The sequence below is a fragment of the Equus asinus genome, chromosome 10, assembly GCF_041296235.1.
Source record: "Equus asinus isolate D_3611 breed Donkey chromosome 10, EquAss-T2T_v2, whole genome shotgun sequence".
NCBI lineage: Eukaryota > Metazoa > Chordata > Mammalia > Perissodactyla > Equidae > Equus > Equus asinus.
In genome coordinates this window covers 46,877,490-46,900,757 of record NC_091799.1, presented here as the reverse complement: position 1 = coordinate 46,900,757, position 23,268 = coordinate 46,877,490, and the positions used below count along the sequence as shown (strand labels likewise).

At 35.9% G+C, this 23,268-nt stretch overlaps 1 protein-coding gene across 4 annotated transcripts in view; it reads left to right on the top strand.

Moving 5' to 3' along the window:
* Positions 1-23,268, top strand: part of ZCCHC7 (zinc finger CCHC-type containing 7) — a 228,910-nt gene that overhangs the window by 154,893 nt on the left and 50,749 nt on the right. For 3 of the 4 annotated variants that reach the window (XM_014861146.3, XM_014861147.3, XM_070519171.1), the window contains exons 3-5: positions 20,512-20,555; positions 21,841-21,966; positions 22,900-23,070. In XM_014861146.3, coding sequence (XP_014716632.1) covers positions 20,512-20,555; positions 21,841-21,966; positions 22,900-23,070 — 341 coding nt within the window. The remainder of the gene's footprint in view (positions 1-20,511; positions 20,556-21,840; positions 21,967-22,899; positions 23,071-23,268) is intronic. The other variant, XM_070519172.1, reaches the window with a different exon arrangement.

Sequence of the window (23,268 nt, the reverse complement as noted above, 5' to 3'; positions counted from 1 at the left end):
GTAGCAGAGATAAACAAGGACATTTCAGAAAGACTAAAAGATCAAGTCATCAAGAAAGGCTCACAAGAATCAAGCAGACCTTCAAAAGAGATAAAGTAAAACTTGACAGGATTAAAAGAAAAAATAGAGATGACCACAATCATAATTGAATATTGTAATATATACCCCTTTCTCAGTAATTGATAGAAATGCTATATCAAAAATATCAGTAATGACATAGAATGTCAGAATAATACTGTCACCCACCTTAACCTAATTGGCTTTTATAGAACACAAAACCCAGTAATTGTAGAATATGCATTCTCTTCCAGCATACATGGAACTTTCAACAAGATAGACCATATGCTGGACCATGAAATAAGCTTCAATAAACTTCAAAAGATTGAAATCTTACATAGTATATTCTCTGATAAGAATAAAATTAAATTAGAAATCAAAAACTGAGATATCTGAAAAATCTCCAAATAAAGTATTTTTAAATTTTGTTTTATTACTACTTGGTTAACTAATTGCTGCAATTGGTTATCTAGCATCTCTTGGTTTTCACAATTTTATTATAAAGAGAGAACAAAAGGTGAAATTCCTTTCTCTTAGTTTTGCATAGGTTTTCTCAAATTTTTCTCTTCTCCCATATTTAGAATAAAGTATGAGTTATAAAACATTTTATTTGTAACCTCTTTATCTCTTTCCTTTTAGGGGGATGGGATGAGCATTTAATGTTCCTGTTTTTATCTAAGAACTTAGCATAGGTGTTTATGGTCTTGGTGGAATATTTGGAAGAGGCCCTTGGAGTTTACCTTTTGCTGAGTTCTTTGTGTACGCTACCACCCTTCACCACTGCCACCATCAACTGCCTCCATCTCATCCTGCTTTAATTCCTTCCCACCCCTGGCTTGGGAATCTATTTTGACTTCTGTCTTGAATTTTTATCACATTTGTTTAGACTTTATGATCCAGACTGCTCAAAGTGTTGTTATTTCTGTATATAGGTCTCTTATTCATTTGATCTTCTCTATGGATGGTTTTGGAATCTTCTCTCACTGTAACTGTCTTGTTTTGGTTCCTGCCAGTTTTAACCCACATACTTTTTGTCTTGGTGTTTCTTATAATAATTCTTTTTATATTATTTTATCTTTGTTTTCAGTGTTTTTTAAGGGTTCATTTCAGAGGATTTCCCTTTAGAAGCCTTGTCCTACCAACAAGAAATAGAGAGGACAGTAACTAGAATCAGTTAAATATATAGAGATGGGAGAGGGAGCTATCTTGACTTTGGGTGTGATGTCAAGCTGGTACAGAAAACAGATTTTCAGAAAATATTCCCCAGGTCTTTAAATACGTCTTTTACCACAGGTAATTTCACTTAGTCTCATTTTGAAAGGCGTACTTTGTTTTACGCTGTTTTGCGCTGTGGAAATACTTTTGAGGACCAGAATTTGCTAAGGGATGGAAATATTTAAGCTTGAATGTAAACCCTAACTTCAGCACATCTCCATTTAGTAATGGTTTCTCTCAGGTCCTGATAACCTACGTACCTGGCAGGTTCCATTTCCTAGACTAAGGATGCGTAGGGAGCTCTACCACAAAACAGCTGAATTATGACCTCCTTTGGTTATTAAAATATGCACATACAGGGGCTGCCCCCGTGGCCGAGTGGTTAAGTTTGCGCACTCTGCTGCAGGCGGCCCAGTGTTTCGTTGGTTGGAATCCTGGGCGCAGACATGGCACCGCTCATCAAACCACGCTGAGGCAGCGTCCCACATGCCACAACTAGAAGGACCCACAACGAAGAACATACAACTATGTACCGGGGGGCTTTGGGGAGAAAAAGGAAAAAAATAAAATGTTTAAAAAAATATATGCACATACAGGTAAATGTTCATTAATATTCTTCATTTAAAGTCTTACTTTTTAATGAACACATGCACTTTGTCCCTATTCTGGTGTATGGTTCTTAAGATGACATGGTTCCAACTTTCAAGCCTCTCCTCTGTCTTAAGCCTCTGAGCAAGCTATCTGATAAGCGTGCAGTCTCTTCAGAATAAAGTATGATACTGTCAGCGTCAGCTCCGCTCTTAGGACTTTGAGACCTTGTCGGTAGAACAAGAATAGACTTTCCAAGTTCTGCATCAAAAGTTGGTAAAATATTCTTTAATGGGTATAGAGTTTGGCTTTGCAAGATGAAAAAAGTTCTGGAGATGGATCATGGTGATGGTCGCACAATAGTATGTTACATAATGCCACTGAACTGTACACTTAAAGATAGTTACAGTGGTAAAGATTATAATCTGTGTATTTTACCACCAAAAAAGTTTTTGAGGAAAAGTTGGTAAGAAGATTTAAGCAAGAAGGTCTTGAATTCTTTTTTCTCTTAGGAAAGTGTCATTGGTCCCAAAGGCAAAATGCCTCTTGGTATTGATTTTAAGAGCTGCCCTAGCTGCTTGCAGTCAATATATAGGAATCGTAGATAGCGCAATGCTTTTTCTGTTTCCTAGGGCTCAGAAAACACTTGGGAGAAGTACAGGCTAGGTAGCCAATGTGTATCCACCGTATACTAAAATTTGTCTTCATCATTCTAAAAAAAAAAAGAAATGTATAATTTAAATTACCTTAGTTTCAGAGGAAAACAAATATTAAATTGTTTTCCTGGTTTTTACTCCCTACCCCAAGATATCACTTGTCTGGATCTAACTGTAGCCTCTCCAAATACCCCCATTGTTTGAAACCAGAGAACTTTATAGTGGAAAACTGGGCTCCTTCTTTTGTCCTTCCTGACGTGAATTTTTATTTTAAAATGAGTATCAGGGAGAATTTCACAGGGCTCTGATTTATTCTATCCCTCCTTTTCCCCTCTCCTCAATACTACTTTAATTTAATGTCTTGCTTTGATTTGAAAATATTCCTGAGAGTTGCTTTTTTTCAAGAAGATTGAGGATGCAATTTTGTCACCTTAGTCGGATTATAGGAGTAATGGTGATATTAGACAAAAACACTTCTGAATCATAAAATTATCAGAAGGGGAATTTTCAAGTTTATTAAACAGAAAGGACAGTTGGGTTGGTTTAGTCATCAAAATAAACTGTGACCTACTAGACTCTCAAGCTCTATATTGTGCTTGAATTTTCCATTGGGAAGGAAACATTCCGCTGTTCCTTTCTACTGTTTAACTTAAGCTGCAGTGAACACTGGGAGAATGGCCCTGTGGCTGAGCTGCTTATTTTCTTTTTTTTAATCTATTCATTTTATACTTTCAGACAGATTTTTCCCTGGGGTGAAACAAAGGTTAACTGAAATTTCCTCTGTTGTGTACCTGAACGAATCAGCAGTTTGAGAAGGAAATCCCATTGATGGGCCAAGAGAGTGACAGGCTCTATTTAAAGAATTCCCCCGACTGTGTGGTAGACCAGCCATGCCATGAATTTAACTGTTCCTGTGGTCCCCATACTTGTACTCACCAAAAAAAAAGAGAGAGAGAGAAAGCGACTTTGTTCTGCAAACGTAGCCCTAAGCTTTGAAAACCACGAGCCATTGAGTTTTGTGAATTCAAGTTAGACAGCAACAGAGGCCAAGACTCTAGGGGAACAATATCTGAAAGGGAGTACACAAAAACAGGTAGAAACTGTTTAACTGTTTTATTTCTCTGTGTGTATACAGATTTATGTGTGTTTGTACACACACCCAAGAAAACCTATACCTTTCTCTCATTTTATGTGGCTAGTCCTAATTATATTTAAGCAATGGTGTTTGTTAAATTTCCTAATTTGCTAAATTATTTTGCTTTTACAGCTTTTTTGCTCCATAAAAGTATTCTGGTTTTAGCAGAACATATTATATGTATTGGAAATGAGAGTAAACACAGTATGAATTTAAATGGTTAAAAAAAACGGACCTTTCTATTACCTCTGCAGGAGCTTTGCTCTCAGGGGCAGCTCATGTATTTTGTATTTTTCCTGTTTAAGGGAAGCTGCTTTAAATATGAAAAGATGGTATCTTGAGTTGGATTAAACATCCTTAATTCATGTGTATTTAACCTCAGGACTTGTGAGCCTTGTTGAAAATTCAGCTTTAACCCTGCTGGTAGGCCTCAATAGTGCCTACTGCATGGGGATTATAAATAGTCACAGTCTTTTTCTGAGGGAGAGGTTAGTATGTATTCCCAGGGGACATGAACTGTTTACGTTTCTAACAAATATTTCACGTATTGCTAATTCATATTTCTATTTACAAATTTAGGACTTAATAAAAAAAAACTTCCTTTGTTATTTGAAGCTTTTTGTTATCAAAAGTTTCTTAGATATAGCCTTCTCTTTAGTGTGGATGGAAACTTACAGAGAGTCTGTAAAACACTGGAATTTATAGAGAGAATAATATGGAGTGGTTTCTCTCTGGGGACTTTGAAGAAGCTGGTGCCTTTTGAGTTGGTTCCTGGGGGAAAAAAGTAGGAATTTATCTTAAAGATCATGTAGGGCTAGATTCATGCTCACAAGTGAGAAATTGAAGTGTAGAGAGAGAAAATGGTTAGTACAAAATTATTCAGTATGTTTTGGAAGAACCTCTAGGTCTCAATTCTTATCTAGTGTTTACTTGCACAATAAACTACCTCTCTTTTACCCCGAGATGGTATTTTAAAAATCATTTCTCTTTTATTTGTCAGTCATATCTCAGTAAAGCTAGGGAAAAAAATCCTTTTTCTCTTTCACTTTTTCTTCTGCTTTTTCCTGACTTTTTCTTACCTCTTTCATTCTTGTCTCTTCCTTGTCTTTTCTCCTTCCTTTCTTGTTGTTTTTCACTATTTGATCCTACTGCAAATAGGTTGTAGCATTGTACGTCAAGAGCAGGATTTTAAGGAGTGGATCTGCTCAAGTATTTTATATGGCCTATAAAGGGCGATGTTGTTCTTTGGGGGTGGTACTTTTTAAAAACCAAAATTGGATTTACCCTGCTAGTTGAGCAAAGTATGAATTGATCAAATACACGAGTTGCTGCTGTGTAAACAGAAGTAAGAGCTTCTTAACCAGTATTAGCATATTGGTTAAGAGCATGGTTTGGGAGTGAGCCTCCAGTTTGTCACTTACGAGCTTTATGGCATTAAACAAATTATTTAAAAATCCACATAAAGCTTACCTTTTTCATCTGTGAAATGAAAGTAATAATACCTGCCTCTATAAGATTATGAGAGTTAAATTAGAAAAATATGTAAAGTGTTTGACATAGTACCTAGCACAGAATAAGCTCTTCATATATATATTAGCTGTTCTCATGTTCTTCATTCTTAAAAACAATTTTGATTTTTTTCCTCTGGAAGGGTCTGTTAGTGGGGATTTGAAAAGGAACATTCTTTGTGTATTATGCATATTTTCTTTGTCTGAAGGTGTTGCACATTAACATAAGTTTCCTCAGAAATCAACATGAGCATTTGTACAAAAGTATTCTATCAACTAGGATGAGTTTTTAAAAATTTATTTTCCTTTAAATTGAAAAATCCCCCATAACTTCTTGCTTGCTCTCTAGCAACCTCACCTTTGAGTAATAGTTATCATTGGTACATTGGTAAATATTTATGGTTTGGATTTAAAGACAATTTTACCAGTAATCTTTCTGGAGGTAAACTGAAACTTGAGTAGCTTATGGAGCTTGTTTTCCATGTGATATCCAAGTACTCGCCTACATATTGAGTCATCTGGTACAATATTAGAAGGTACAAGTTTTAATGTAGTAGAGTACCAATTATACATGAATATTTCTTTTGTGGTCAGACTATTCAAACAATTGTCTATATTTACAGCCTCCAGTTTCTCTCCATTTCTTTTCTGTTCAGTCAAGTTTTTGCCTTATCACTTAATCCAAATTTCTCTTTTCAGGATCACCAGTGACTTTGCTAATAAATACAAGAGTCAGTTCTCAGCCTTTATCTTACCCTGACCTTCCTTATAACTGGTATCACCTCTTCTTTGATACATTTTCTTTCGTTGGTTTACGAGATACTTGCCCTTCTTCCCAACAGGTTTCCTCCTACCTCACTTCTTACTCCTTCTAAGTTCTTGCTCCTCTTCTCTTCTTTCTCTACACTCAATCTCTTGGTGCTGTCACCCAGTCCCATTCTAAATACCATCTCCGTGCTACAATTGGCAAATTTTATATTTCCAGTTCAGATCTGTCTCCTAAACTTAAGACTAATATCCAGTACCATCCTGGTCAAAGGTGTTGTCATTTGTTGACCGAATTATTGAAGTAGCTACCAGACTGGTCTCCCTGCTTCTATACATGCCCCTCCCCTCCGTTTTTATTCTCAAGAGAGTGATTCTTGAAATTGTCAGTCAAATCATATCACTCCTTTTAAGGCCTACAAGGCCCTTCATAAACTGGCACCCCTGTACTTTGACCTCACTTCCCCCTCATTTACTCTGCCCCAACCACCCTGGCCCCTTGCTCTTCATCAAACACACAGGAATATTCTTGCTGTAAGGGCTTTGCTTTGGCTGTTCCTACTCCTTGGAATGCTCTTACCCCAGAAGTGCATGGCTAATTCTCTGATCTTGTTTAAGTTTTTGCTTAAATATCAATGAGGTCTACTCTATCCACCCTATGTAAAATTGTAACTTATACCCAACACTACCAATTCCCATTACCCTGCTCTACTTTTTCTTTTTTCCAAAGCACTTATTACTGATGGCATATATCATTTACTTACTTATTATATGTGTTGTTTATTGTCTCTCTCCCCCGCTAGAATGTAAGTTCTATGAGGGCAGCAATCTCTATTTTGTTCACTGATACATCCCAAGGACCTAGAATGGTGCCTAGAATATGGCAGTAGCTCAGTAAATATTTGTTGAATGAATGAATGGTTAGAGTTGAGAATAATCATGATGTTTAGTTTAACTCTCAGTACCATCAGGTTCCTTAGGCCCAATTTTAGTTTGAGGTGTTTTTTTTTGAGCATTTCTAAAAATTTATATTTCATGGCTTTTATTCTTTCCTAGAGGTTTTCCAAAGAACAGAGAAAAAATTAACTTTTCTTAATAGAATAAAACTCATTGTATCTCAGAATTACCATATGAGTCCATTGGATCCTTTTATAAATCTAAGATACATCATGGGATTCTGGTGATCTTATTTTTGTTATATCTTGAAACATTTTACTATTTCATCATCCTAGGAATAATTTTATCAGTGCTTATCAATTATTCTCAACTATGCTAAAAAAGACTAAACTAATAGGAAAACAGAAAAATGATAGAATTGCCTAGAAGGATGATGTAATAGTGAAATGTCTTCTCTGTTGCATCATCCTTTAGTTTTCTTATTGTGTTGCCCAAAATATTGCATTATCTTTGAAGAATGTGTAAAAGAAGTCTGGAGACATCATCTTTTTTTTAGCTTTCATTAAACAAAGTTTGGGAATTCAGAATTTTACATTTTCTGCCCCAAATGGCAAGTAGAAAATTGACAGAAGAAGACATTTCACAATTACTAGATGAATCAGAACATGAATGCAAAGAGACATGTAGTAGTACCTAGACTTTAATGATGTGGTGAACCTGGTCTTTTAAATGAAGTCTCAGACTATGATTTTTCAGAGGATATCATAGATGAATTTTCTCAAACTCAAGAATTGATGAATGAACAATATATTTCTAAGTACGAAACGGAAATAGAATTTTTCGTCTAGTTAGTCATTCTACAGGAAGTTCTTTGTCATTCAGTATTTTATGACAATGCCTGCTGTACTATCCGGCTTTGATAAAGGACGTGGGACTGTATCTTTCATATTTTATGATATTTGTGTAACAAAATTTACTTAATATGTTCTGTTTCAAGTGGACAAATGCTGAAGGCGTATCGCCCTGTGTATGGAGGGGCAATTAGAAGGAAATAGATGATATAGAAGTGAAAAAAAGTTAATGGGTTGATCATTCTAATTGGTGTTTATAAATCTAAAAGTGAAAATGTTTTGCAATTATGGAGCAAAGAAGAGATGCATTTGAAAATTGGTGTAAGTATTTACAAAAAGGGTGTGTTCCAAGTTCATGCATGATAATTGACGAGCAGTTAATTATAATCCAGAATGTTGTCCATTTCAGGTATATTTAGCTAAAAAACAGGAAAATATGAAATAAAAATTTGGATTTGCCCTGATTCTTAAGATTTCTAAGAAAATTGTTTTTCATTATCTCTTTATTTTTCGGTAAATTATTTGTGAAATGACTTAAGTTATTAAACGGGTCCATTGGGCCCAGAGGATTAATGGTGATGACTGTTTTTCCCAGTATAATGCACTAGGCATATAATGAACAGACACTGCCCTAATACTAGAGATATGCAGAAGATTAAAGCTTGGCTTTTTAGAGAGAGGAGGTGCTAGTAGCTGGCACGGTAATAGTAGACTTTTCAGGCTGAGGAAATGAAACCACTAGACAGGTATTAAATACAGGAAAGTTAAAGAGTTGTATAAGAAGAAAAACAATATACTACTGTATAATCATAAATTGAATATTAACTTGAGAACAGAGATGGAGGGAGAAGAAAGAGGAAAGAAGAAAGGAGAAATTCAGATAGGATGTTATAAGAAAAGTAAATCCTCTTTTACTTTATTAGAAATTTAGATGTTAATGTTTAAAGATAAATAAATCCATAAATAGCAGAATGAACATTGTTTAGAAGTATGCAGATAAATAGCAAAAGAAATAGGTAAAGAGTTGAAAGTGGTTGCCTCTGGGGAATAGGAGCTGGAGTAGGGAGGAGAGAACTGCTATTTTCTTCTGATGCTTTTTTTAGTAGTTAGTTTTTTTGGTCAAAGTAATACATGCACATGGTTTTAAAATTAATACTAAAGTATTAAATTGTGAATTTAAAGAGAAAATCTAGCTGGTGTGTATCACATGAAGTTGAAGGCACAGGGACGCCCCAGCAATCCTAGCACTGAGGTGATGAACAAAGGGTGATGACTGGAAGGAAACCGAAGCATTGGCTTGGAAAGATGTTTTAAAGGAATATGCTGGGCGATTTTAAGACCTGGCCTGATTCGATAATGGGGGTGAAGCATTGGATTAAGATAACAATAAACCTGCATTTTAAGCCATTAATAACAGCAGAGAAGAAAGTGTTTGAGCCAGTTTCAAGTGGGATTGTCAAGATGAGTTTTGCTTTGCATGTGTTAGGTTTGAAATGACGGTAATATAAACATTTGTGATATATCCTGTAGGCAATTATAAATGTAAGCCTGGACATATCTGGTCGTAAGATCTGGAGAGAGCTGTGAAGAAAATATGACCCCCCAAAATAATAAAAGCAAATTGTTTTGGAATGACTTGTTTCACCAAGCAGAGAGTGAACAGAGAACCAGACATTGAGGAAGATGCATGGGCTCACACACAGTTACTGAGAGGTAAAGGAGAAGAAAAGGGTTCAGGAAGGAGACAGGAAGTGTTAGATAGGAGAAGGATAACTGAAAGAATATAGCTTCCAGACTGGTGTTATATTTTTACCAGCAGGTAGATAACAAATTTATATAGCCTTTAAATTTTCTCTAGAAACCTACATCTTTTTTAAAGTACCCTCTTGATTTTAAATGTGTTTTATATATTATCTTGTCATTTTACAAATATTTCAAATGTGCATATGATACCTTTTTCTCTTTGCCTTTTGGAGGGGAGGATGCAAGTGGGGAAGAGGCAGTAGTAGTTATCTTTAAAAGAAGAAAAAATGACTCCCATAATCCCATTGTATTGATTGGTTCTGTTGATAATTTTTCCCTTTCTGTTTTTGTTGCTTAGTATAATATGAGGAGTCTTCTATTTCTAAATAAATATTTCTTAACCAGGTGGTTCATTGACTAAATCCTTTGGATGGAGGATGAGCGAGAACTGTGTGAGTGTGTGTGTGTCTGTGTGTCTTTGTGTGTGTCGGTGTGTCTGTGTGTGCATCCATCTCTTTGGGGATACACAAAAGCCTTTATATGACTGATAACTTTGCAAGAGCTCGATAAAACCCTGTGCTAAGCACCTGTATTTATTTCCTCTTTCTTCTTCCTCCCCTACCTCTAAAAAAAGAAAAGCTAAATCCCCATTTATCGTTTAGACACTTTTAAAAATATAAATTGTTTCTGGTAAAGTTAATATGATTTAAAATAAGATGAACAATTTGATGCCTAACTTGCAAATTCTTCTGTTAAAATTTGTTTTATTTAAACTATTGCCAGTTATACGGTGCTAAATTTTAATGACTAATGACTAAAATGGTTTTGTGACCAACGTTAAATGGAAAAGTATAAATAAGAGAAAACCAAGACAGAAATACGGAGCAATTTGAGAAGAATGCAAGTGAATAAAGTGGCTCAACCCTCAGGAGATTTGCATGTGGCATTGTGCGTATTTCAAAAGTTTCCGTTGAAATAACAGATGTTGCTGATGAAGTTGGGAATAGTAGCTTCATTTGTGGCTGGTTCAGTTGCTTATTAGAAGTGAGAAGATCTCAGGGGGACATCTGGTTGAGTGAAGTTAGGCTCAGGAAAGGATATGGCATAAATATCTGGCAGCTTTATCTTTGTGATCTTTAACCCATAAACGCTGGCTGGGTACAGGCATGATTATCTATAAATGCCCGATTATCTATAAATGTCCAATTATATTTCATATGGATCCTGTGTCTGCCAACTGATTTTATTCAATAACAGCGATTTTTTTAAGTTCTTTTTTAGTTCCTAGAGTTGTTTACTACAGAAATTTCAAGTTTTTTTCTTAGCCATAGAGAATTATTTTGTTGAACTTTTTACATATACAGTGACAATCCATGAAATTATCTATTGGCTTACCTACCCCAGTTCAGAACAGTGTTTACTCACACAAGTGTGCATATGAATGTTTCCTTTTTTTTCTTTTTTCCTTTATTCTTTTAAATTTTTTTCTAATGTAATTCAAAGTATGCAAAATGTTGTGTTGTTAACTGGATGGATAGATAAAACAGATGTGGTCTCAGTCCATAAAGAACATATGATATAGAGAGGGAAATAAAATATTTATTAATATAGCTCTTAGTACAAAGTTTAGAAGAGCTCAATACTAAGAAATACAAATTAGGTGCTTTTAAACTATGCGTGAGGGAGAAAATACTTCTATCAGAGCCAAATCAAAAGAGGAAATGTTGTTTAAGTAATTCATTCAGTAAACATGAGTACCTATGATAACTAAGCAACCATGCCTTTGTGTTTGGAAGATACAAAGATAGAAATGACATGGTTAAAGTCCAGGATGTTACAAAGTTGAGAGTGATCATGTCAGCTTATTGAAGGGTTGTCAGGGAAGGCTTCAATGGAGAAGGTAAAACATGGTTAGGGGCTTGAAGACCAAGTCCCAGCTCCAAATGGATGAAGTTGGGAGTGGCATGTTCCAGAGAATATATGCATAGTTGAAGAGAACAGCAGGACACATTGGGGAAATTATTAGGCATAGCTAGAGCGTTGGGATCAGGAAGATGAAGCCAGAGAAATAGGTAAGGGCCAAATCATGGAAGGTGTTGGGTGGCATACAAAGGAGTTTTACATTTATCCTGTAGACATTGAGGAACCATTCAGGGCAGAGTGTACTCACATTTCCATTTTAGAAACATTATTCCATTTGCAATATATACAAATATTGAGTCATTATGTTGTACACCTGCAACTAATATCATCTTGTATGTCAATTATACCTCAATAAAAAAAATCCCTTATATAAAAAAGAAAGGAAGAAACATTATTCCAATAACAGTAGAATAAAAAATGAGTTGTGGCACTAGAGATAGTCATAACTTATTTTAATAATCTAGGTGAGAAATTAAGTGTCTCTGGACAAGCATAATGGCATTGAGGCTATTATGGATAGAGAATTTACGGGATTTGGTGAAAGATGAGAGGGAAGAGTTGAGGTTTTTTATTTGGAAAATAGACTATGGTACAAGTTATTGAGAGAGAAGATACAAGGAGGAAAAGTAGGGTTGTTTGTTTTTAAAAGAGGATCACAAGGAATAGGAGAAAATGAAGAATTCATTTTTAGTGATTATGAGTTCGAGTTACCTATGAGACGTCTAATGCAGATGTCCCGGATATCAGGAGCTCAAGAAAAGATCTGGCCTAGAGATACAGATTTGGTAGTTCCCTCCATGGGCATATATGACATAAACTGGGACAAAGAATGTAAGGTGAGGGGAAGGAGGGCAAAGAATGGAGCATAGCAAGTAATCAGTGAAGGAAGAGGAAACTGAAGGGGGACAAGAACCAGGAAAGTATTTTGTTATATCAGCCAAGAGAATTGTAAATGCTCACAGAGGTTAAGTGAGAAAAGTACTGAATATTACCCATATGCATTGGCTGTGAGGAGCTGAGCCTTAAAGGATATTCAGGATTTGTAATCCTGGAAATTGGAGTGGTTTAGGTGGGAAAATTGGGCAAAGAGAGAGACAGTGTTGGAGATCAAGGGAATAAAATGAGCAGAAGTACACTGGGAGAGTTAAATTACAAACAGTACAACCTTTTAGTTTGAAATAGAAGATGTATAGAAAGGGAATGTGGGCAATAAATTTAGAAATGTAATATTGCTTATTTGTCTTTCATGCTGTAACTGCCAAGTTATTTAACTTCAAGTTATTCACCACCTTCTCTGCTTTTATCTATCTTCTTTATGTTCTCTTGACCATTTCGCTGTGTTTTAGAGTTGTGGAAGAATGCCATCTCATGAGTCAGATTCTTGGCTATCCACTGCAAGTGAGAGAATAGATACTGAGAAGGCCCAAACTCGTGGTTCCTTAAGGACTGCAGGTTTATACCACCTGTTGTCTCTTTTTTTCCCAGTCCCCAACTGTGAGCTTTCTGTAGACTCACAGATTGATTTGGTGAGAAAACAGTTGCTGATGGACTTACATGCTTAGAATTGTAAGGTGGGCTGTTTTGGTCATACAGTCATCATCATAAGTGAATTGCTCATTGGTAGAATTCAGTATTTCTTGTTAAATAACCCATTTTCCCAAGTAATAGTGGACTTTTCTTGCCTTTTTTCTGCCCACATTCACTCTGAGCTACCATCCCCTGCCAATCTTCCTCTTTTTTTTGTATTTGAGCCTCTACCACAGCATGGCCACTGACAGATGAGTGCTGTAGGTCCACACCCAGAAACTGAACCCAGCCCACCGAAGCAGAGCATGACAAACTTAACCACTAGGCCACCAGGGTTGGCCCTTTTCTTCCTTTTTAAAACTTGGTGTTACAAATTATCCCTCTATTTTTAAAAAATAAGATTACCATGGTTATTTACTTAACACAGTAATACCTTTTAGATTCTTTACCCCAAAGATAGCACTTGCTAACTGGTAAGCTCCTTGAGGGCAAGCACCACATCCTAGTCATCTTTCTATCTCCCACACTGTCTTACATAAGAGATATTTAGTAAATATGTGTTGAAAATTAACTTAACACTACATTAAATGAAAACGTTTTACACTTTGAGGAATGTTGCATTCACATTCTTAAGTAGTGGCAAAATAAGTTTTTATACTTGATTTGCTGATTATAAAATTCAAGTCCATTGTATGCTGAGAAAAATCATAAATACATACCTTTTCACTGAAACTTAATGAGATTTACAATTTTAAATGTTAGAAATTAGGATATCTAGAAAATGTAAGGCATCTATGGCTTCCTTTTAAGAAGGAGCTATGGAGTGTTAGGCTCAGGAAAAGATTATGCTTAGTCCCTGGTCCCTGCACTGCAAACAACCAAAGTGGATGTGCTGAACTCAGTCCTTCTGTAGTCTTTGGTGATATTTGGAAATACATTTTACTAACTTCTACTTTCTGTCAAATTATCTCAAAGATGGAGAGAACCACCTCTGCAATTCCCTGTGGCTATTCTCTCAGCAAAGGAATGGTCTTCAACTATTCCTTCCCACCATAATGTAGGCAGACTCAGTGAAACCGAAGCAGAGCGTGAACTGGCTTTGCTCCTAAGAAATGTAGCCCAGACTCTTCCTCAGATCCTTTGAAAGCTGAATGCAGTCTGTGGGTACATAGGTACATTAGCACTACATTTCACAGAAAGCACCAGTTGCCATTTTTGGTAGAAAGCACACACATAAAAAAGTGAATACGTATGTAACCATAATATTCAGGGTTGTTCTAAGGATAAAATGTATATTTGAAACAATTTATAGACTCTGAATCACCATAGAAATATGAAAGATGTTTATCTTTATTGCCATGCAGTAATAGAGACAGAGGGAAAGAGAGTATGTGTGTGTATGATAAAGATAGCAGAATAGTTCCGGAAATAAAGGAAAATGTGTAAGACATGTAAGGTTGTAGGTGCACTTTTCTTTTGGGTTCACGTCTTTGTTTTGAAGATAATTTCATAGAGATGGAATATTCTGGTCATGGCTAGTGTTAACAGAGTACCTTGTAATACTGGATTGCTGTCTCTGCCTTCAGTCTACTCTGGTGGCAGGACACTGTTCCTTGGAGAGCTCACACCATAGGAGGTCAAGACTTTCGAAGTTAAACTGAAAGAGGACATGGGAGATTTCTTAGTTGGAAAGATAGACTTAATATTAATGAAGTCTTCATTTGTGTTTCGGGTAAAAAGCTTCTTATAAGTAATAATATTTTAATTCTCAATATTCTTTATATGTGAAAAGGTCTGTGAAAATTCTTAGTAAAGATATTATATCACACCTTTTCCGATCACACTGCATTGTTTGCTGTATTCTTTTACTTCTTCCATTATGTTGCTTGTGTCTTTCCTTTATACTAGGGTCTTCCTTCATCCCTACCTGTTAAAATCCTGTACAAGACTTCTGCTTCCAGACATATTGGGTTAACTGGTACTAGAATTGACCTCCTGACAAGAGATGGTGAAATTAGCAGGAGAGGATTTTAAAACAGCTATTATCAATGTACAGAGGTTTAAAGGGAAAGATGACTATAGTAAGAAAAGAAATAGAAGATATAAAAAAGAACCAGATGGAGGGGTCGGCCCAGTGACCTAGTGGTTAAGTTCATGCGCTCCACTTCAGCAGCCCAGGGTTTGTGAATTCAAGTCCTGGGCGCGGACCTACACACCCACTCATCAAGCCACGCCATGGCAGTGTCCTACATACGAAAAAGAGGAAGATTGACAGAGATGTTAGCTCAGTGACAGTCTTCCTCAATCAAAAGAAAAAGAAAAAGCAACAACCAGATGGAACTCCTAGAACTAAAATATACAATATTTGAGATAAAAAATTTACTGGTTGTGCTTAAATACAAATTAGATGAATCAAAGGAAAAGAATGAGAGACTATTATGGACAACTTTATGCCAGTAATTTCAACAATTAGAACTAATAGACAAATTATTTGAAAGTCACAGTTACCAAAACTGGCCCAAGAAGAAATAGAAAATGTGAATGGCTCCATATCTACTAAGACATAGAATTACTATTTTAAAACCTTCCTACAAGTAAAATTCCTGGCCCACAAACAAGGAAAACTCCAGCCTAGATGATTTAACTGGCAAATTCTGTCAGGTATTTAAGGAAGAAATAACACCAGTCCTATACAGATTTTCCCAACACTTCCCAACTCTTACAAGACCAATTTCACCCCATTATGAAAATGAGGCAAAGACATTATAAAAAAAGAAAACTATAAATCAATATCCTTCATTAACACAGATGTAAAAATTCTTAATAAAACACTCGCAAATTGAATTTATAATATAAAGAATATTACATCCTAACTGAGTGGGGTTAATCCCAGAGTACAAGGTTGGTTTAACATTTGAAAATGGATTACTGTAATTCACCATATTAACAGAAAGAGAGAGAAAGAACCATGGGACCATCTCAGTTGATAAGGCATTTGATAAAATTCAGCACCTATTTATATTAAAAACTCAGCAAACTAGGAATAAAAAGGTATTTCCTCAACCTGTTATATAGAATCTACAGTAAACAGTATACTTAATAGTGAAAGACTGAATATATTTTTCTCCTGAGAGTGAGAATAAAGCAAGGATTATCTGCTGTCACCACCTATATTTAGTATCATACTGGAGGTTCTGTATAATGCGATGAGATATGAAAAAAATAAAAGACATACAGACTGGAAAGATGGTAAAATTGTCTTTATTCACAGTGTATGTAGAAAGTTGGAAGGAATCTACAAAAAGCCTCTAGAACTGAGTGAATTTAGCAGATGTGAAGGAGGCAAGGTGAGTAAACAAAAATCAATTGTGTTTCTATAAACTTGTAGCCAAAACTTGAAAAATGGAATTATAAAGATACCATTTGCGATAAAAGAAACATGAAATACTCAGTTTACTAAAGTTTAGTACTAAGTTTAATAAAGTGGGTGCAAGGCCTGGTCACTGAAACCTATAAAATACTACTGAGAAAAATTAAGACCAAAATAAATGAAGAGATACACCATATTCATGTATTGGAAGACTTGATATTGTTAAAATATCTTCTCAAGCTGATTTATAGATGTCACACAATACCAATAAAATCCCAGAAGGCTTTTTAATAGAAATTGATGTTTATTCTAAAATTTATGCAGAAATCAAAAGGGTCTAGAATAGCGAAAGCAATCTTGAAAAAGAACAAAAAAGTTGGTTTACTCTACATGATTTCAAGGTTTCTAAATAAAGTTTAAGTAATAAAGACTGCCATATAGTGTAATGATAGACATATAGCTCAATGTAACATAATAGAACTTAGAAAAATTGACCCACATGTATGTTGTCAATTGATTTTCAACAGAGTTGCTAGGATAAGATAATTAATGAAGAAAGGATAATCTTTTCAACAAATGGTGCTGGGACAACTGGATATTCATATGGGGAAAAATGGGTAGTAAAAATAAAAAGCTAAACCTGTAGAGTTTTAGAAGAAAACATAGAACATGCTTGTAACCTTGCGTAAGCAAATTTCTTTGAGCACAGAAAATAATTGTAAAGGGAAAAATTGTCAAATTTATTAAAACTTGATCTTCTAATAACACTGTTAAAAAATAAATGAAAAAGCAAGCCACACAGAAAGAAAATATTTGCAAATCACCTCCAATATAAGACTTGTATCTAAAATATATAAAGAACTCATAAAATTCAATAAAAATAAAACAGACAACCCTCTTTCCCTCTCCCCCAAAAGTAGAAAAATAGGCCAATTTAAAAACAAGCCAAAAATTTAAACAATTTTTAAAAGAAGGTATGTGAATGGCAAATAATTACATGAAAAGATGCTCAACATCGTTTTTCATCACAGTAAAGCCCATTAAAATCCTAATGCAATGCTACTTGACACCTATTCTAAGGCTAAGATTTAAAAGACTGAGAATTCTATAATTGCCCAAAACTGGAAACAACCTAAATGTTCACCCTAAATGAACAGTAAATAAATTGTTATATCCATACAATGCAATACTGCTCAGCAATAAGAAAGTAACAAACTACTACTGCCCAATGACAGGGAGGAATCCCTCAAATCAGAGTGAAGGAAGCCAGAAATAAAATGGTACATAAAATATGATTCTATTTATATGAGGTCCTAGAACAGGCAAAACGAATCTGTTGTGACAGAAAGCAAATCGGTGGTTGCCTGCAGTGGAGGATTGACTGCAGATATGCACAAGGTAACATTTTGGGATGATGGAAATGTTCTACATTTGATTTTTGTGGTGGTTACACAGGTGTGTACATTTGTCAAAATGTATCATATTGTATTATTTACATGGGTATATTTTATAATATGTAAATTACACCTCAATAACATTTCCTTTATGTCACAGCCTTCCATGACTTTTTTCCCCTTTCTCCCTTAAATTCAGACGTCTATTCTTCCTCTAAATTTACCAGAGCATTTTATTTGGTCCTCTCTTCTTTCATTTGTCTCCTTGTGTTTTACTAGGTTATAAGCTCTTATGCATCTTTGTTTATCCTATAATACTTTTGCTCATTGTAACCTTTCAGTACATGTTTGTTAAACTGACTTGATTTAACGCACAGAAAGAGTCAACAGCTATTGCTGTGATTACAATTCTGATATCTGAAAAGAATGACAGTCCCAGATATTAGCAAGACAAGGCTGTAAAGCAGCTAAGGATTGATATTAGGCATCTTCAGGGCAGTCCTAAATTTACACTTTAGGGAAATATCATTTTATATTCCATGCCATTGGGTGGTGAACACATGGAAGATGAATGTTCCTTGTCTTTAAAGCAAGACACCATGGGCTGGTTGCAAAGGCCTGGAGGATTTAGGTAACGTAGAATAAGTGACAATGAATTTGATCCCAATGATGAGTGAAAATTTGATAGAATCACAAAAACTTAATGCTAGAAGGTACCATGGATACCATTTAAGCCAACCCATTATTATACAGACCCAGAGAGGGTAAATAACCTGCCCAGTGCCACACAGCAAATAAGAGATAGCGTTAAGACTGGAACCCAGGTTTCTACCAAGTCCCATAACAGGAATTTAACAAAGTAGAGAACTGGCTGCTTGTTGAAGTTCAAATGCGTAGCCCTTAGACAACGCTTTCATTAGGTTGGGATTTGGAGATAAGAAGCAACAGGATAGATAAAAGAGCAAGGGCAGGAGTTACCAGGGTTGAACCAAAGCTGGAACCATGGATAGGGCCAAGAGTTGGCTTATAGTGTTCCTGGTGATGTCTTTGCTTCATTTACCACTTGAGAAATCTGATTTCATCTGTGACTGAAACTTAGTTTGTGTAGTTGTTGATGAATTTTCTACAGTAAGAATATACTGTAACTTGTTGAGGAGGAGTTAGTACGTAATCTAGAATATTGTTGAATTCCACAGGTGTGTTAAAACAATCTAAATGGAGTCAACCTCCCTATCTCAAACCTTCCCTTTTTTCACAATTTTCTGTTCCTGTGTAAATTTATTGGGGATTGGAGGTGGTAACAGTTGCCATTTTGCATTTCATTGGCTTTGGATTTCATTTTTTTAGGGATAATGTGTTTAGTTTTATAATTAAAGTGATTTTAAGTGGTCATTTTGAATTTTAATGATGAAGGACGTTGAGATACAAAAGACAGCTTTGAAAGTTATAGCAAAGCATGTCTCTTAGATGGATCCTTTGAGTGAAAGAAGAATAGCGTGGATGATGATGAAGGAATAGAGCTCCTGCTATTGCATGTATTCTCTGCTCTCAGTAGATGGATGCAGCCTCCAAATTTTACAAAGGAACTAGTCATCCCTGCTCTCCTCTGGATTGGTCGCTTTGTAAAGCAGCCTCTTGGTTTTCTTAGTAAAAGTATTTTATTTTAAAATAATCTCTAGACACTTACTTCTGGTAGGCCTGGGAAAATGTAGATTACTTCTTATCTCTTCAAATTTCTTTTCAAAGAAAAGAGTCAAGCTCAATTTGTGTTTTTGAGATAGAGAAGAGGAGTAGATAGGAGGGAGGAAATCTTTGCTTTGTGAGGAGAAAAAAATCTTTCAGTTCTTTGTTGACATCTTAGCTTCTGCAGTAGTCATATGTCCCTTCCTCCTCGGCCGTGAGTCGACCAGAAGAACAACAGCCATTTGCAGGTTTGTAAAGGGGCAGTGTGAAGAGAAGAAAACAGCTGATAAAAAAGAAAAACGTAGGATTTCTCCCACGCCCACTCCCCCAGGTTTTTGTATTTTTATTTTAAGATCAACCAGTGGCTTCTGGATATTTGGCCTCTTTTTTTGGTCTTTTATTCCACTATCTTTGCTATTATAAAATACAGTGCTAAATCCGAGCCCTAATTGTGAGATTGTGTATATTCAAAGTCCAATTTTTTTAAATGTTATAATGAGAGTCAACTACAAGGGGAATCTAGTGGACACAGTTAATACTGATATTGGAAGGAAAAACCTTTCCTCTGCCTACTTAGGTCTAAATGGTGTGGGGCCTGTGACTTAACTGACAATAGGGAGATGACCAGGAAAAAAGACAGTGTGGGAGCACTCAGTGCTGAGTAGCTCACAAATAGCCAAAGGTAAGACTGGGACACCGCTTGGACAGGGCACGGAAGGCTCTCATTTACACAGTACTTGGGAATGTCCTGGTACCCAGGGCCAGTCACTTCCCTGACGGGAGGCCTCTGGGTGGGGAAGGCTGGGGGGCTGTGGCAGCTGACTCAGAAAGCTCTGCTTTAGTCAGATAACTTCAGGTAAGATTTCTTCCTGCATCTGCTGTAAGGTTTTGGTCCCTTCACTGATTTTTTTATATTTGTTTCTGGTTTGATTTTGAAAGCATTTCCACATATCTCATTTGATTCTCACAGTATTTTTTGGGTAGATGGGGCAAATACTATTATTCTCATTTCATAGGTAAGGAAACTGAGGTTAAGAGAGGCTGTTTGTTCAGAGTCACTCAAGTAAGAGGTTAAGGTATTCACAGTTCTCACTACACCCTGGGGTCTAATTTCAGTACCAACAAATTGAATAATTTCTTGTCCATCTATAAGTGCTTTAAAGGTGTCAAAATTGAGTAAAATTTTATTTGTTTTGTAGGAGAAGATGGTGTAAACTGGTTCATCAGTGACAAAGACGTTGAGGTAAAATCACATTGTTTTTGAAGTTATGAATAATAGATTAATAATTTTTTCTGATTTGTAGTTTCCTTTCACTTCATTATGATAACTTAATAAACTTTTTAAAAATAGCAGTGGTCTGAGTATCTTGTAAGAAAAGTTTGATTTTAGTATATGGGTGATTGAATTACATGTTTCAGCCTTGATTGTTGTCAGTCAGTTAATTCCCATTATGATTAGCCCCTTTCCCTCTGTTTCTTCTCTGCCATGCTGAGTCCTCTCACCCCATATTGCCTGGTACCTCTGAAGATCAACACCGGAAATAACTGCTTCTTCAGCGTAAGGAAATGGTTAGTCTATATTTAGGATGTGGCAGGTGTTTGACTTGGTCAATTATTAGCCTTAATTGTGGCAGATGGCTAGAAAAGAGAATAATATCACAACTTGGTAGGAGAAAAGTTTTGAGATAATTACGTTGTATCTATTTGGGGTCTACTTGGCCAGTTCAGCAGAAATAACACGTAAAAGATCAAAGCTTTTTCAAAGGTGGAATTCTACCAAACAAGAGAAAAGCATGGTTGGCATTTATATATCCCTCTTTATATATTCCATATGGTATGCTTTGCTGGTATTCTCTTGCAAGATAATAGATTTTGGCTAGAATATGGGACAGCAAGAATTGGGTCACTATAGGCAGACTAGCTTATAAGACTCTAGTGGGAGGAAATTATCTCATTCTCTCTTAGAAGTTATAGTCTAGTTTGTATGCAGTAACCCTGGGCTGTTCAAAAGAGGGAATGTATTCAGTAGCATGTGGTTTTATAACTGTAAAAGACAAAAATCTTTAAAAACACCATCCGCTAACTAAAAATTAAAGCAAGGTTCTCATTCAGAAAAATGTGATGCACATTCATAGATAGAACGCAGCAGTATCTTTCTCTGAATGCCACTAGAATGTCTAAATGATACCTATCAGTACCCCTTACAGACCTGAACTGTAAGTAGTAGAAGATGGAAAAGTAAAGGAACCATGTGGAGAGGTGTAAAAGAATGGGGGAGCAGGGCAGTCAGAAAGGAGAGCTACCTTCATGGCACCTCCTTTTAAGTTTTTCTCACTCCTTTTAAGAGAACATAAAGTTCCCTTTGCTGGGTTCTAAACTGAACAGACTATAACTATTAATTCTCTTGCTTTATCAAGGTGTGATGTTTCCTTATTCACTGATAGTTGTCTTTTAAGAGAAGGGTAAATGGTTTTTATTAAGCAGAATGAAATATTTTTTTTTTAATTCTTGATTTTTTTTCCCCTTAGGCCCAGATAGGTAATAATAGATCATCTGGAAGATGGACCCACCGATACTATTCAGCTAACAAAAATGTCACCTGTAGAAATTGTGACAAATGTGGCCATTTGTCAAAGAACTGCCCCTTTCCACAAGTATGTGAAATATGCAGTGTTTCTTTCCACATTGTTAAAATCAAAATCTTAGGGTTGGAACCCTAAAACCTTAGAATTCAAATCTTATGTAATGTGTGTGTTAAATTTCATGTAGGTCACAGCCTAGAGTAGAGGAAAGAACAAAAAATTTAGAGTCAGAAGAACCTGGAATCAATTTCAGCTTCCCATTACTAGTTGCATGTTCTTAGGCAAATTGTTTCACCGTCTGTGCCTCTGTTTTCTTGTCTATAAAAACAGAAGATTGAATCAGATGATTCTTGAGACCTCTTTCACTTCTAAACCTTCTACTTTAGGAGACAGTTGTGTCATTGTGGGATAATTTTCATTGTTAGAAAATTATGATTTTAAGCCTTTATAAATGTTTATTGATATAAATTGTGTTAAACAAATACAGCAACCTTTGAAACAACACAGAACTAAAGCTCTTAGCGTTTCCTGGCATATAGCAAGCCCTTAACAAACATTCCTTCCATTACCTACTCCCTCCTCCAAATGACTGTCTTTCTGATATTTGAGACAGCTCTTGTGTTTCTTTGTCTTTGCTTCTCCAGTGCAAGCAGCCTCTTCCTGTATCTGTTCCTCCCGTGACTTGGCTTCCAGATCCTCATCATCCTACTTTTTTTCTCAGACACACTCCCCTCTGTCAATGTTCCTACAAGACAAGGCATAAGAAATAGATGCCAGCTGATAGTACATGCAGACTAAGCATTTTTGGCAACCACAAGTACTGATAGCTTGTATTAAAGCTCTGATTTCAGATGTTGTTTGATTTTACAATTATGCTCAAGATTTAACCTTCATTTGGGTCTCAAATTGGAAATAATTTTATGGAATTATACAGGAAGAAAAATTAATCTTCTACTAGTTGAAACTGAAGTATTTTGCTAAAGAGATTTTCTGTTTGCCCCATAGAAAGTTCGCCCCTGCTGCCTCTGCTCTGAGAGAGGACATCTCCAGTATGCTTGTCCAGCCCGCTTCTGCTTAGACTGCTCTTTACCCATGTCTTCCACTCACAGATGTCTTGAAAGACCTTCCTGGAGAAAACGCTGTGACCGATGTGATATGATAGGCCACCATGCTGATGTGAGTACCCTGCACATAACTAAGTGTCAGGCTTTGTTGACATTGTGCCAATTTGTAACTATCAGCCAGCCTACCTGTTTACTGGTACTATATATAATGATAGTCTTGTCCCTTTGGCCACTGATCATGTAAAGCAGGGCTCTAGTGTCTCAGGATAGGGATCCTACTGAATGGTTTGTCAGGAGGTAGCATTAACAA